The 14,075-nt window shown below is 40.4% G+C and overlaps 1 protein-coding gene across 1 annotated transcript; it reads right to left on the bottom strand.

The window, feature by feature from the left end:
- Positions 1 to 4,793: 4,793 nt before the first annotated feature.
- On the bottom strand, positions 4,794 to 12,662 carry CCDC107 (coiled-coil domain containing 107). The gene is made up of 6 exons (XM_056482130.1): positions 12,454 to 12,662; positions 9,756 to 9,961; positions 8,533 to 8,599; positions 7,328 to 7,418; positions 6,080 to 6,189; positions 4,794 to 5,475 (listed from the first exon to the last, which is right to left on the bottom strand). The coding sequence occupies exons 1-6, from the start codon at positions 12,620 to 12,622 to the stop codon at positions 5,186 to 5,188; spliced, it is 933 nt and encodes a 310-aa protein (XP_056338105.1). The 5' UTR covers positions 12,623 to 12,662; the 3' UTR covers positions 4,794 to 5,185.
- Positions 12,663 to 14,075: the final 1,413 nt, after the last annotated feature.

The following is a 14,075-nucleotide window of genomic DNA, read 5'->3' as shown; positions in this document are numbered from 1 at the left end:
AATGAGCTCTGGGATGACCCTGCTTGAGCAGGAAGGTTGGACCAGGTGGACCAGTGGGTTAGACCCAATGTGGTCTCTTCCATCTTTACCCATTCTGTAATTTCACCTCCACTCAGCCAAACGTAAATCAATTCCAAAGTAAATAATGCATCAAGTATTCTACTCCAAATATACATCACAGAAAACAAGCCTATAATGATAAATTTCATGGAACACTAAGTTGCATGTCACTACAAATTCAAATGCATTATGTTAATAATACACACAATTAAATAAGCTGATCAGAAATAGAAGCAAACTTACTCTGGTGGGCGAGGACTGTGTGTAGCCTGTCTATTCAGTCTCCAGCCCTAAAAGAATGACACATTATTACATACCTAGGGGATCCAGATTAAAATACATAGTTGTCCTTTTCAATTTTCCCAGAAATATCTAAAATTAGAGGATCAAAGTATCTGTCCGACATACTTGACTAAGACACTACTAACAAGGGGGAAAAAATCAAAAACTTCTCATTGAAAGTTAATTCTTACACATCATGAGACTAGAAGGCTGAATATTCATCATGACAGAAAGATTTCCAGCCATTAAGAATCTAGACAGCATCCACATCAGCTATTAATAATACATTAAAAATAATCCATGTTCCTGAGGCTTTGTACCGTCACTGCTCACAAGGCTTTAGGTCACATTGTCCTTGTTTGGGAACCAACCCCTAAACCAAAACCACAAGACTGCTGGCTCACAAGGAGCTAGCTCAGACCCCAAAGAACCCCAGATATTGGGTGTAACTGTTTCATCTCAGCTTTACTACAGCAGTCGTGATGATTAGGTGGTTCACTTTAATTATTTTGCAAGGTTGCATACCACACAGACCTCCAAACTCAACTGAGCAAGAACACAGCAAGAAAAAAGACTCGAGCCAAAGCATCACCTATCCCCATATGGCTTTTGAAAACAGCTAGCAGCAAATCCGTGGGGAAGGCTGCTTGGGGCAAGCACAAAGTAACGATTCACCTAACTGGCCTCCCAATCCGAAACAAAAAATGGTTTGAGAACATTCAGAACCAAGGCTAACATTTTTGGTTTTACACTTCTCAGGTCATAAATCTCAGCATCACAGCCTAAACTGAGCAGAATCCTATTTCCAGCAGTGCCCGAACATCCTTCACGATCTGAGAGCAAGCACAAAACTGTAACTCCTTTCTTGCCATCCAGCCTCGTGGCTGCTCCCAAAACAGAAGCTCAGCAACACTACCCTCTAGTGCCTCCAGAACGAGCCCGGGTCCCAAACCTGGGTAGGTCTGAGAGCTCCGCACGTAATGAGCATCGCCACCGTGTGGTCACCTATGCAAGACCGTCAAGGCATCAAAAACAAGGCACTACATCTCACATTTATCTTTTTTCTGTACCATTGCAACTGTGGTGAGGTAAAGAACACAGCTGATTCTAGATACTAAAACCTTGATATAATTCCTTTTCTAGGAGTCAACAAGTCAGGAAGAAAGCAAACAAAAAACATTATGAACACTGGGACGAAGCACATGTTTTCAGCATAATTTTAATTTAAGATTTATTTTTGCAAGCTATCAAAAGTCATGTGAACTAGAGAGTCGAAATTTGGAAACGCAGTTGCACAAGAAAGAAAAAAAAAGGGATGAGAGATTAGAGGAAAAATGACATTTCTTTTCTTTTACAACCTACACTAAACGCCCCAAATGTTCTTGTTGTCCACAGGTATTCAATTTTCAAAAACGTGGTTAAAACATTAACAGTAGCATTATAACATTGATGTGTTATCATTTACAAAGGGTCTTTTTTCATTCCAAACCAAACTGAAAAGAACTTGGCAGTCAAACTGCAAGAATTCCCAATGGGGTCACACCACAAATACGGAAGTAAAGTGGGTGCTTGGGGGCTGAGGGAGGATTAGCAATTAACTTTAGTTCATGGACATAAAATACACAGTATCTGTGAGAAAAATCAACTGTTACTAACAATACTGAGATTGCTTTAGCAGTAAGGAAAATACTGGCCCTCAGAATCCAAGATCATGTTAGTAGTGATTATCAAAAGCTAGCCCTAAAGTTTCTATTAGAGTGAATGTGTGAGGGTTGCACACCTACCCTATCTCAAAGCAAAGACTACCAAGAATATCTGGAAAATGTAGTTTCTTTTCTTACTGAACACAGAGCACTGAGATTCATTTTTCATGTTGACCTGAAATCATGCCTCTTCAAATTATAATTTGGGGGCTGCTTTACTTTATTGCTGTCTTGCAAAACAAAAACACAGACACACCAGTTGCCAGTTTCACCAACAGCCTGAGACAGCACACAGTATGTGTTCAAGCCTCTGTTGCTCTTAACTGCAAGTACTAGCTCATTCTTAAATTCCCCACACTCTAATTAAGTACTCAGAATAGCAGTTATTCTAGGATAGCTGTTTATATTGGAATTTCTCACCTTCATTTGAGAAGCTGTTGCACTAAACTATCTCTTCCCAACAAAAATAATTTCTTTAAAAGGTGCCTTCTCTATAGAATGGACTTTAACCTCAAACTAAGAACTTTCTGAAGTATGATTAAAATATTTTTAAAATGCCAAAGTAAGGAAGAAAAACAACCACAAGCCTTTCATTGACTACCTGACATTTCTTCTCCCTCAATGACAACTCAGTCTTCCTTCGAGGGGATGCAGCAACTCCTTTGACTTCCAAATCCATGCAAATTCAATGACAGCTTTCAGAAAAAACTGAAAAACAGAAAATCCTATGGAGAAAAACATGTATTTTTAATCTAAGTACTTCTGGGGAAAAAACAAAAAAAACTGCATTAGAATTTTGGTATTGTCTTCAGCAAGCTATGAAATGCTGTTGGTTTCTCTTTTTCACTGCCTCTTAATTTCAGTCTTTTATTAGTAATGCTTAATCAGACTCCTGCTCAAATTTATGTTTTCGCCTCAAGCTTAACTCCCTCTCTCCCTTACACTTATCGATACCTTCTCATTCCAGTGTTACTAATTTGTTACCCCTTGGCAACATCGAACCTTTTGTACTCTCCTCTCACAGCTGCAGCCCGGCTCTCCATCGCTCCGTGCCCTGGGAACATCTCAGGAAGGCGGACGGGCCGTCCCGGCACACTGCCAGGCTCCAGGGTGAATTCCACCAAGCATCCCGGCTCTGCTGGCTGCTCCTACACAGCCAGCTCTGAGCCAAAAGCCCACCATGCATTTCCATTAGTCAGCGGGAGCAGGGCTGCAGGGCCTGCCCGCAGACCCGCACTGCCCTCCCCTTCCCCGGGCTCCTCAAACGGAGCATCCTCCCCGCTGGGGGAAACAGCCTTGCTGTGCCGAATGGTTCACCCGCTGGGGTTACTTTTATCAAAGCCGCAAACCCCGGCTGCTGGAACCGGAGTCCTCGGAACTGCGTGTCTGTAGCCTGGGTCAGAAACACAGCGATCACCCCGCGGTAGCGCAGAGCCTCTCGGACAAGGGATACAGCTGCCAGCAGCATCCCAAACCTGGCAGAGGCGAGAGGCACAGCGGGGACAATTCAAACTCTGCCCCAGGCGGGGAAAGGACACCGGCAGCAGCACCGGGAAGGAGCAGGACTGACCTGCACCCTGCACACACCTGGCTCCCGCTCCATCGTTCCCTCAGATCAACGGCTTTGACATTGGTTCACTTTAATGTATTAGATAGTTCAAAGAAAAAGTTGTCCTTAATGACCAAAGCAACATCAGTTCTTTTTAAAATCAAGTTGTATCCAAGTATTAGTTCTGATTCACTCGTTCTGTCTTGGGGAAAAAATCGGCCACCACTTGAGAAACCCTGGCTCTGTAGTCAACCAGTTTTCCAAAGTTAGGCAAAATCTCACTAAGTGCAAAACTACTAACACACTGATGCTAGGCATGTATTTCTGGATGCTGCTACTTGCAAGCCTGTGTGATCCAGTTTTAGAATAAAACACATACCATGTTTCTCCACCAGAATGAACAATTCATTCCATTTCAGTGAGTGACGGGATAATAAATTTAGTGCCTTTAAGTACAGTACATTTCCTCCCTAAAAAACAATTCACGTGCTTTTTTCCTGTAAGAATAAGGACGCCAGAAGAGTTCAGGCATCATAACTGGCCTACTTAAAAGCTATGCAATTATAAAACAGAAAATGTAACAGAGCTTTACTGTCAGATCTACCTCTAAGGCAATTCCTGTCATTAAAGGATGGCAGTACCATAGGTGTGTACATTAAGTGAACAAAAAAAATTTAGTAAATAATGGAAGTGTGGACAAAAATGACTCTGGCAAAGTAAAATAAATGCTTTTCCTAATAGTGACCTAAAAAGGTCCCTATCAAGTTGGCATAGTGTATTGAAAAAAGATCCCATGCCCCACCCAATGTTCCTGCATTGTACATAGCAACATATCTGTTAATTCTGATGTTAAAAAAGGGTATTAAAATGAATCAAAAAATCAGATTCTATGATATTAAAATAAATGTGAAACAGACATACAATACTAATGGGTATCAATCAGTTATTAGACAGCTGCTGAGTTTAAGCAGTGGCAAGTGGGGAAGAAACTAAGTGATCTAATGTAATACATAAGGGATTAAGTTGACATACAAAACTAAACATCATTACTCAGGAGCTGCAAATTCAGACATTATTTTCATATAGTGTTCATGGCTAAATTTCTCTCTTCAAATAAAGAAACTTGACTATGAATGGGTATCAAAGACTTAACCCATACTGCTTTTTGCACTCCCAGAGAAAAGTTTTTCACAAAGAGCTGAATTCATCAGTGCATGCTCTTTAATGAACTCAAGAAAGTCACAGTTCAAGTGGCATAATGCTTTCTAGTTACAAAACATTTATGAAACATCTATTCTTTATAGCCTAAATTAGAAGATATTCTAATATTTTAGTGAAGCATCAGATATAATTACAGTGCATTATATACAGAGTACAGAAATATTTTTATAGGGAAAAAATAAATAGAAAAAATATGTAAACATCCTGAGTAAAATTCTGCTGCCACTGAAGTCAGTTACAGAATTGTCAAAGATACAAGCAAAGGCAGTATTTCACCCCTCTTTTTAAAGCATATAGCAGTGCACATAGCTTCATTTCAGTTTAAAGTGCATACAACATTATAAAAAGAATTCATAAGCTTTTGGAAGTTTTACATATGAAGATTCCATTCATATCTATTGCGTCTTCTCAGTCCCATCTCTTCTGATTCAATGGCATCTTTGCTTATCATTTCTTCATCTTCTACAACATCTGGCTCCAACTGATGTATTTCACATTCACTGTGTAATTCATGCTCTTCTATTTTGTAATCATTATCAATATCCTCAAGCAAATCTTCATTACAATCATCTTCTCTGTTGTCCATTTCTTTCTCTTGAGAATGTTCAGCAAATGACTGAATGAGATCTTCAAGTTTCTCATTACAAATGTGTCCAAGATCTTTAAATTCCCAAAAAATAATCAAAATTAAAGTTTGCTGGCTCTGAATTTCTGAAAGGCTCTGAATTTCAGGGTAAGTTTAGAAGTAGACTATTTTAAATATTTTATTTTTCAATTCAATTAATACTCAAATAATGCAAAACTTTCCCAAATTTCTAATGGACCATTCTTAACATTTAAGATTTATCTCGGGCTACTTTGCAGCTCTCTTTCCAGCTGAAACTAACATACAATTTGCTGTCCAGTGTTTTATGCAAGCATTACTCAGCCTCAGAGGTCCCCATTCAGAAATCCTTCACCTAAAGTTAGTCCAGTACTAACAGACTGCTTAGGAACCGGTGTCCCAAAAGCTTGTTTTATCAAAACAGAATGTGACTGACATTCCAGTTCAATGTCTTGAGCACCTATTCTTAAATAAATCATAATGTATCAAAAATTTGAAATTGGATACATCTCAAATGTGAAGAATGGTATTCCTCCAGAATAAAACTAATTCCACACAAATTACCTAAGGTGCAGAAGCTGAACATTATTATAGTAAGATCTAGTTATTCTTCTAAAATATAAACTACTTAATTATCTATCAGTCTGAAAATTAAATTACCTTTCATCTTGTTTTCTGATTTATCCAATCCACTTTCTTTCATCAGTCGTCTAATTGATTGGAGCTGTGTCATTATTTCATCTTTTTGCTCACAAGCTAAAGCATTGACACTTGAAAAAAAAAAAGACAAAATGTTTAACAGCTGAAAGATTATCTTGGAAGGGAGTACTTGATAATAATACACTTATTGCAGCATTTCTTTCTGTACATAAATACCATAGGTAAGTTTATGAAATGTTTAGGTCAAGCCTTCCTTTGAGAACTGTCTCTTGAGAAGTGGGCAGGCCATTACATCATACAACTACTGAATGTCATTGTACCCTAACACTGGAGCTCCAATGGACAAAGTTGGGTAATGACTACTGAAAATAATACTTATCTGAAGTACTGTTATTAGTAGTACAACAATGCCTAATACACATCTTTAGAGTTTGAAGGCTTTTCTCATTCAAGGTTTTTTAACTTTCCTCCCCATCATTACTAGAAATTTGTTAGGCAAACTGGCCAGAATTTGCTGCTTAACAGTTTCAGCAGACATCAAGTTCAGAAGTACACTGAAGAAACAATTATGAAATTCTTCATGTTTCAACCTGTGTTTCATGAAGGATGTCAGTCTAGAAAATTAACTGCATGGATACTTCTATTTCTAGTAGATAAGTAAGACTCTAGCTTCTTAAGAAGAACTTCTTAAGAAGCTTCATCAGAAGTTCTTAAGAAGAATAGAACTTTTCTAAAACTATTAGGAGTTTTTATACTACTGATTTCCTTATCATACTAAAATAAACAAGTTCTATTTCACTGAAATAAACACACTTCACAGATTCATTTCAAAAAAATAAGCAGCTATACCTTGAAAACTATTTTTTTCTTATAATTACATCTAAAAGAAGAAACTCACTCTGCTACCAAAATCTAATTCCCACAAAAACTTTCAAATGCTACTGAGTTTATTTTCACTTTTAGTCTCCTTGGTCAATATTAAAGTTCACCTTTTTAAGCCACAGAAAAATGATAATTTGTCTTCTGCTTTTATGTTTGGTGAACAAGAGATGGGAGGTATCTGTGAAAAAGTTCACAAATGGCAGAATTGGTATTACCTGCAAAAGGCTAAAGAAACAATAAGTAATCAAAGAAGGTTCCAAAACTGTTCCTTACCTATATATAAGGATCATTTTAAGAACTCTTTGTTAACGTTTTGGTGAATTTCAATATAAAAGGAAACAACACAGATTTTTTAGAAACACTCACCAATTTGAAAGTGGATCCAACTGAGTCAATAAAGAATTTAACATTTTCTCTGTCTGTGCTAAATGTTGCTCCAGTTCTAAAAGCTGATGCTCTGACAAAACAACCACAAACAAAAACAGTACAACAAAAACAGAGGGAGGTGGGAGAGAGGGGGAGCAGGAGAGAAAGAACTTTGTAAAAACTGTCTTTATAATATCATTAGGATATTAATTTATATTTTCATTCAACAGATTCAAAAACAGAAAGCTTCTTTCATCTATAAAATTCTACAATATGAAAAGGGAGTGGTGGGGTAAGAACAGAAGCCTTATTATGTGTGAACAGAAGTCCTTTCCACCCAGCAACCTATCTCCAATAGTGCCCAAACAGAGGACACCTTTGTAGAAACTGAGCAAGAATGTGGAGGTCACCTTCCCAGTCTCAAAAACTATGCACCTGCAAGACTTCTTGAGATGTAAGTCCTGTATTTATTCTTAATATGCTTTCATGTGTTTGTCTGTTCACACCTTATAAATATATTTAATGCTTAATGCACTAGAATCAAAAGGAGTCACTCCTCCTAAAATACAATTAAACTTTGAAGAAAGAAGAATGCAACACACAAGGATGATGAGTAGGCAATGTAGCAAACCACTGCTGAACCTCATTACAGACCTGATGTACGCAGATACCAAAAGATGCTGCTAGTTGTTTAATTCACTAAAAATGTGTCTATACAAGGGAGAGAAAGGTATGAAAACAGCATTAACTTTTAATGTTTATGACAGGTTTCTCATTTGGCCTAGAAATCATAAATGATCTCTGTAACTGTTTAGCCACACTGTTCCACTGTCAATACAGTTCAGTTCTAGACCAGATAATCATATTGTTTTTAAACACCCTATTTATTTAATTATATCCCATTTAAACTGAAGAAAACTGAATAGATCTTGAGTGAGAAAAACATCAGACATTTTAAAGGCAGAGAATCATACTGCATTACTACAGCTGTTTGAAGAGCATTACATCTGGAGAATTTAAACAAACCTCAAACAAGCATTTCAAACATACAGAAAATCAAAGTGTGTGTTTGTAGATTCCTAACTGCTGTCAGTAACCTGAAAGACTATCTTCATTTAGCTAGACTGTATCAATGAAAACATGTTTTGTTCCAGTAGGAAATAAGCATTTTTGTTGAACATATGCATTCTGAATGGGTATCTTACCTGTTTCCTTTGCTTTGTCTTCTGTACTTTTTTCCTTTTTGGAGTGACTTTCTTCATGTGACTTCATCTTTTAAAAATACAATCAAGTTAAACAACTTCATCACTATTTGTGTAGTAAAAACAAAACTGCATTTAGAATTTTAGTGAAAGTAAACAGCAACCATGAAAATATGCTGCATTAAGGAAACTTTTCTTCTATGATGCCTTCTTCCTATCTTAAACTAACACTTCTGATTTTAAGCAAATACAACATGACTGGCAAAAGCTGGAAAAGAAAACAGTTGCTATTTCAAAAAGAAGTAGAAGAAACTTTCTAGGTAACTGGTTCCAGTCTCTTATCATTAATTACAATACAGAATTTATTTTTAAAAGTACTAAAGATACTTTCATAAAAATATTTACATTTTAATCCCACAAGCCCAAGTGTAAAGAATTGCAACATATACGGTTTTCATGGTTTTTAAATCTTATACTAAACTGGGAAGCCTCCACACTAATTTTGCAAAGCTGTGATATTTTTCTCATACCAAGACTAACATGAACAGACTCCAGAAATGAGAACATTGTCTCCAGTCTTACTCCTGTTCGTTTTTATTTTCCCTAAGGGCAAGTAACAATATTCCAGGTGCACTCTCAGCTTTGTAAGTCCTGTAGTATCTCTTACTATAAATAATACATTTCAAGACTGATTCCTTTTAAAAAGCAACCTATCATGTGTTCTCCTTTTTGAATTTACAAATGGTAGAACAAGTAGCCATAATGAAATAAACCTCCATGTTGCATCTGCATGATCAAATGAGAAGTCCAAACAAAAGGTCAAGTCTACTCGCTATTCTATCTAATTGCTGATCTAAGACCACTGCTCAGCAGGAATTGTCCCCTCCTTCCCATACTCAGTCTCATTCTGAAGAATGAAAAGGAACTGAAACACAGATGAGACTTAGGTTACAGACTCAGGTAGCAGCACAGTTTAGGTTCTCAGATTCTCATTTGAAGCTGCAGGGTAAGATTCTCACTTCTTCAAGCATCTAAAAATACGTAAGCCAGAAGAATTAGATATGCTAAAATTTTAACTTTGGACTTCACATTCAAAGTCAAACAGAGCAAGAAATGGCTTTTGGACAACCATATACACAGGCTCAGAATTAGAAAAACAAACAAACAAGCCAAGCAGTTACATTTCCTCCTAACCACAATAATTTAATACTTTTCCTATGGCTTACCTTAAGAAGTTTGTATGCTGCAAACACTCCCACTCCAAGAGCATACAATGGCATGAGGGTGAATGCTAACTCTCGACCATTCCCTCTCGTTCTCTCACTTTTTATCTCTTTTTCCATTGCATTTCTCATCTGTTGAATACTCTGGTAAGTATTACTGTCAGAATTTCCTGGATCCCGGTGACCTTGATAAACTGCCTGAGGACCACCTTAAAAATGAAATTGAGGAAAAGATAACAAAGTAAGAAATAAAATCAGGAGTCCACAACTGGAATTAAATTGTTTTCTTCTTGTGTAACATCTTTGTTTATCACTCTATTAAGACAGTGTGAGCAGCCTTGTATCACTTAAAAAATTAAAAATTATTCTTATGTTAACCAGATGCAGTTAAATCTAGGCAGCAAAAACTCTCAAGCCAAGCTTGGTTTCTTTAATGCACAATTTTTAAGCTTCACAGCAACACTGGCAAATCCTCACCAAATCACAGAAAGACAGATGTAACAAGAAACAATTTAAAACTTGAAATCAAAGCATACTCAGAGAAACTACTGATAATGCTGAAAACTGTAATTAATATTTTTTCCTTTGCACTAAAGGAACTGAGTTAATTACAAATTGAATTGTCTGGTCCCAGAAAATAAAAGGTTTTGCTGAAACACACTGTGCTGCTGTTCTCATTATTTTGACAGTACACTCAGTTTTACATGGATACAGGCTCAGAAGTACTGTACCTTTGCAAATCAAATATTCAGCAAGAGAACATTATACAATAGCCAAGAGATGCAACCTTGGAAGTCAGAAGTATTTTTGCACGTAATTTGCCTGCTGGAACAGGGAGCAGATGAGAAAACAGCCAATGTCATTGTTCCAACTTAGGATGACTTAGGAAAGTCATTGACTTAGGAAACAGGTTATTTGGTAGTTAAATCCAGGGTTCATGGGACATGCACATATGGAATAGTACCATCAGCTAAAGAATGCAGATGCTTGCAGAGGCAGACTGCAGGGGACTGGGGGATTGTGAAGTTTTACACTGGTGCCTCAACCGAGTGCCTAGACTTACAATTGCAAACTTAATGTATCAGAGCTGACTATGGGTATGGCAAGGTTCACGTTCTATAAAAACTCCTAAGCAAAAGACCATTATGTAAATCACTGTTTATCCATTAATACTTTAACAGTGGCATTTCAGGAACTCACAGTAACGTAACTCAAATGTGCAAAGTACAGCCATGATCAGATAAGAGAAAAAATTAATGTTACACAAAACCTAAATGCTCTAGCTGATACAATCAGAACTCAAACTACCTTCACCATTCAGGCAGGCATTGTCCTTTCAGAAGAAGTAGGTTCTGAACAAGGACAAGGTTTAGAACAAGTGCTAAAACTGCACTAACTAATTCGGAAATCACATTTTATATTATATATATTTTTCCACCTTTCAGAATGTTTCATATTGATTCCTAATTTTACATTTACACTCACCTTTTTCCCTATTTTAAATTCTATTTGTTTTTAAAGTAAACCAGAAGTTTTACTAAAATAGTTACTATCACAGATAAAAAAGATTTCTACAAATCATACAAATAAGAATGTGGCAAGGGAAACACCTTCAGGGTGGAGAGGAGGAATTTTGAATCCTAGTGGAGTCCAGTGTCCTGCACCAAGTTTATCCCACAGAAGAAATGATGAAGTGAGTTACCAGCCAACTGGGAGAAAAGCACCACCCAGAGAGATGAGAATAGGAGATCTGTCTGAAATTTATTTTAGTCAGTGCTGGGCCAGTACTTCAGTACAATCACAGGCATGTGAAGTGTTTCTTTTTTTTTTTTTAAGTATGTAGTTTTAAAATTTATAGGAAACATACAGCTACTTTATAAATAAAAAATAATCAAACAAAACAGGCCAGGCAAGAGCTTATGAAGCACAGTAAGTTTGACATCAGGTGGGAAGAACATGGTAGCAGCTCAAGCCTGCATGTCCTTGGCCAGCAGCTAAAAGCACAGACAGATTTGGAGGATTACAGCAACTAGCTATCTATCTCTTGGATTGAAATACCTTGGAAGGCATCATCAATGAATCTCAGAGCTACCTCACAAAAGCAGACGTTTTGTGACTGCCAAAAACAAAGGCGTACCTTTCAGTCTTGAGCTAAAAGGTGACATGCACCGACATGGCTTAACATACACGGGTACCACTATAGCTCCTACAAGGAGTAAACTCTGTAACCCCTTCATTGATACCTTTTCTAAACAGGCATCTCGGACTCTTTTTTAATGTATTGCCGAACAGATTTGGTGCGACTCTGTGCATATATTTACTAACAGTAACACTCGGCTTCCTTATTGCAATTGATTTTTCCCTGTGAGACCTCTCAGCTCATCCGTTCGACTGTGCCCCGCTCGTCACACCGCTCCGCGCTTCCAATTACGGGTAATGTAAGAGTAGTTTTGGTAAGACAACGCAGACAAAACCCAAAGCACGGCGAACCGGGAGAGCAAAACACCGCAGGAGCGGGGGTGTTTAGGCGCACACAGGCCAGCTGGAAGCGGTCTGAGCAGGCCTCTCGGTCCGCAGCCCCTGCACACCCGCGCCTCCCGCCGGACGATCCCTCTCGGATCCCTCTGGGGTCCCTTCGAGCCCGCCCGAGCCCGCGCGGCCCCGCACGGAGCCCCGGCCGCGGCACCGCCCCGGCTACTACCTCTGCCGTGCTGACGGGGATCGTAATGGCCGGGGCCGGCCCTGCCGCCCCGCGGAGACCGGCCGGGCCGCCCGCCGCCTCCTCCCCCGAACATCCTGGGCATGACGAGGAAGACGCAGAGCACCAGCACGGCCGAGACCAGCACCTGCTGCACGGCCGAGAGCGCCATGGCCGCCGCCTCCCCGCCGGCTCCCGCGGCCGGGCCGCGCCCCGCGCCCCGCGCCCGCCACAGCGCCCCCGGCGGCGCCCCGCGGCACGGCACGGCACGGCACGGCACGGCACGGCACGGCACGGCACGGCACGGCACAGCGCCCCACGGCACGGCACTGCACGGCACAGCGCCCCACGGCACGGCACAGCACAGCGCCCCGCGGCACGGCACGGCACGGCACGGCACGGCACGGCACGGCACGGCACGGCACAGCGCCCCACGGCACGGCACGGCACGGCACGGCACAGCGCCCCACGGCACGGCACGGCACGGCACGGCACGGCACGGCACGGCACGGCACAGCGCCCCACGGCACGGCACTGCACGGCACAGCGCCCCACGGCACGGCACAGCACAGCGCCCCGCGGCACGGCACGGCACGGCACGGCACGGCACGGCACGGCACGGCACGGCACGGCACAGCGCCCCACGGCACGGCACGGCACGGCACGGCACAGCGCCCCACGGCACGGCACGGCACGGCACGGCACGGCACGGCACGGCATGGCACAGCGCCCTGCGGCACGGCACGGCACGGCACGGCACGGCACGGCACGGCACGGCACAGCGCCCCGCGGCACGGCACTGGCTCCCCTCACAAAGCCATGCGAGCGGCACCCCGAGGCCCGAAGGGCTTTTCCAGTGGCAAGTGAAATTTTTGCTGGAAAGGGTTAAACGAAAGTGAAGAAGATGCAGAAAAAGCAGATGTTTGATGTTTAGTCCGCTTAGTGACACAAGAGGAACATGTTAGCAATGGGCAGCTAAACGATGAACATCCTGAACACACTCGGGAGCATTTATTCAGCAAAGAATGTCCTTTGCTTGGGTGGGTTTTCAGCTGGATTGGCAGATGAGGGAGGGGTGGTGATTTTGGAAAGTGATTAAGTTTGCAAAAGACACCACACGCAATTTTAAATGCTCAGGAATAGGAAAACCACAAAGTTTAGTTTAGCAAAAACTAAAGGCCTTCTGGAGGAAAGAGATCAGCAGCCAGTGGAGTTAATTGTAAAATCCAAAAAGATGCTAAGAGTGAATTGAAATGTAGAAGCACCAATAAACCTAGGTAATGAATCACAGCATCTTCTATTAAGGTATCAAATTGAGTACTTTAATGGTAAACTTTCTGAAAAACAGTCATGACTGGAAGACAAGACTGAAGATTGTTCATGTTCAGGAATCAGCTGCAAAGAAGTAAGAGGTAGTAGAATGAGTTGATGGCCAGGAATTGACATGTTTACCTCATGAAGCTGTCTTTGTAAAATGCCCTGATGTGTATTTAAAGCCATTCCATAGGAAGAGTAAATATTTGTTTTAAGAGGCTCACTTAAAAATATTTAAAATATTTGTACTATTGAATCTACAGCATATGTGCATTTTTACTTTGAATTAATTTTTTATGTATCAAATCAAA

This window comes from Oenanthe melanoleuca, chromosome 1A (genome assembly GCF_029582105.1).
Source record: "Oenanthe melanoleuca isolate GR-GAL-2019-014 chromosome 1A, OMel1.0, whole genome shotgun sequence".
Lineage (NCBI taxonomy): Eukaryota > Metazoa > Chordata > Aves > Passeriformes > Muscicapidae > Oenanthe > Oenanthe melanoleuca.
This window is presented reverse-complemented; position numbering and strand designations above follow the sequence as displayed.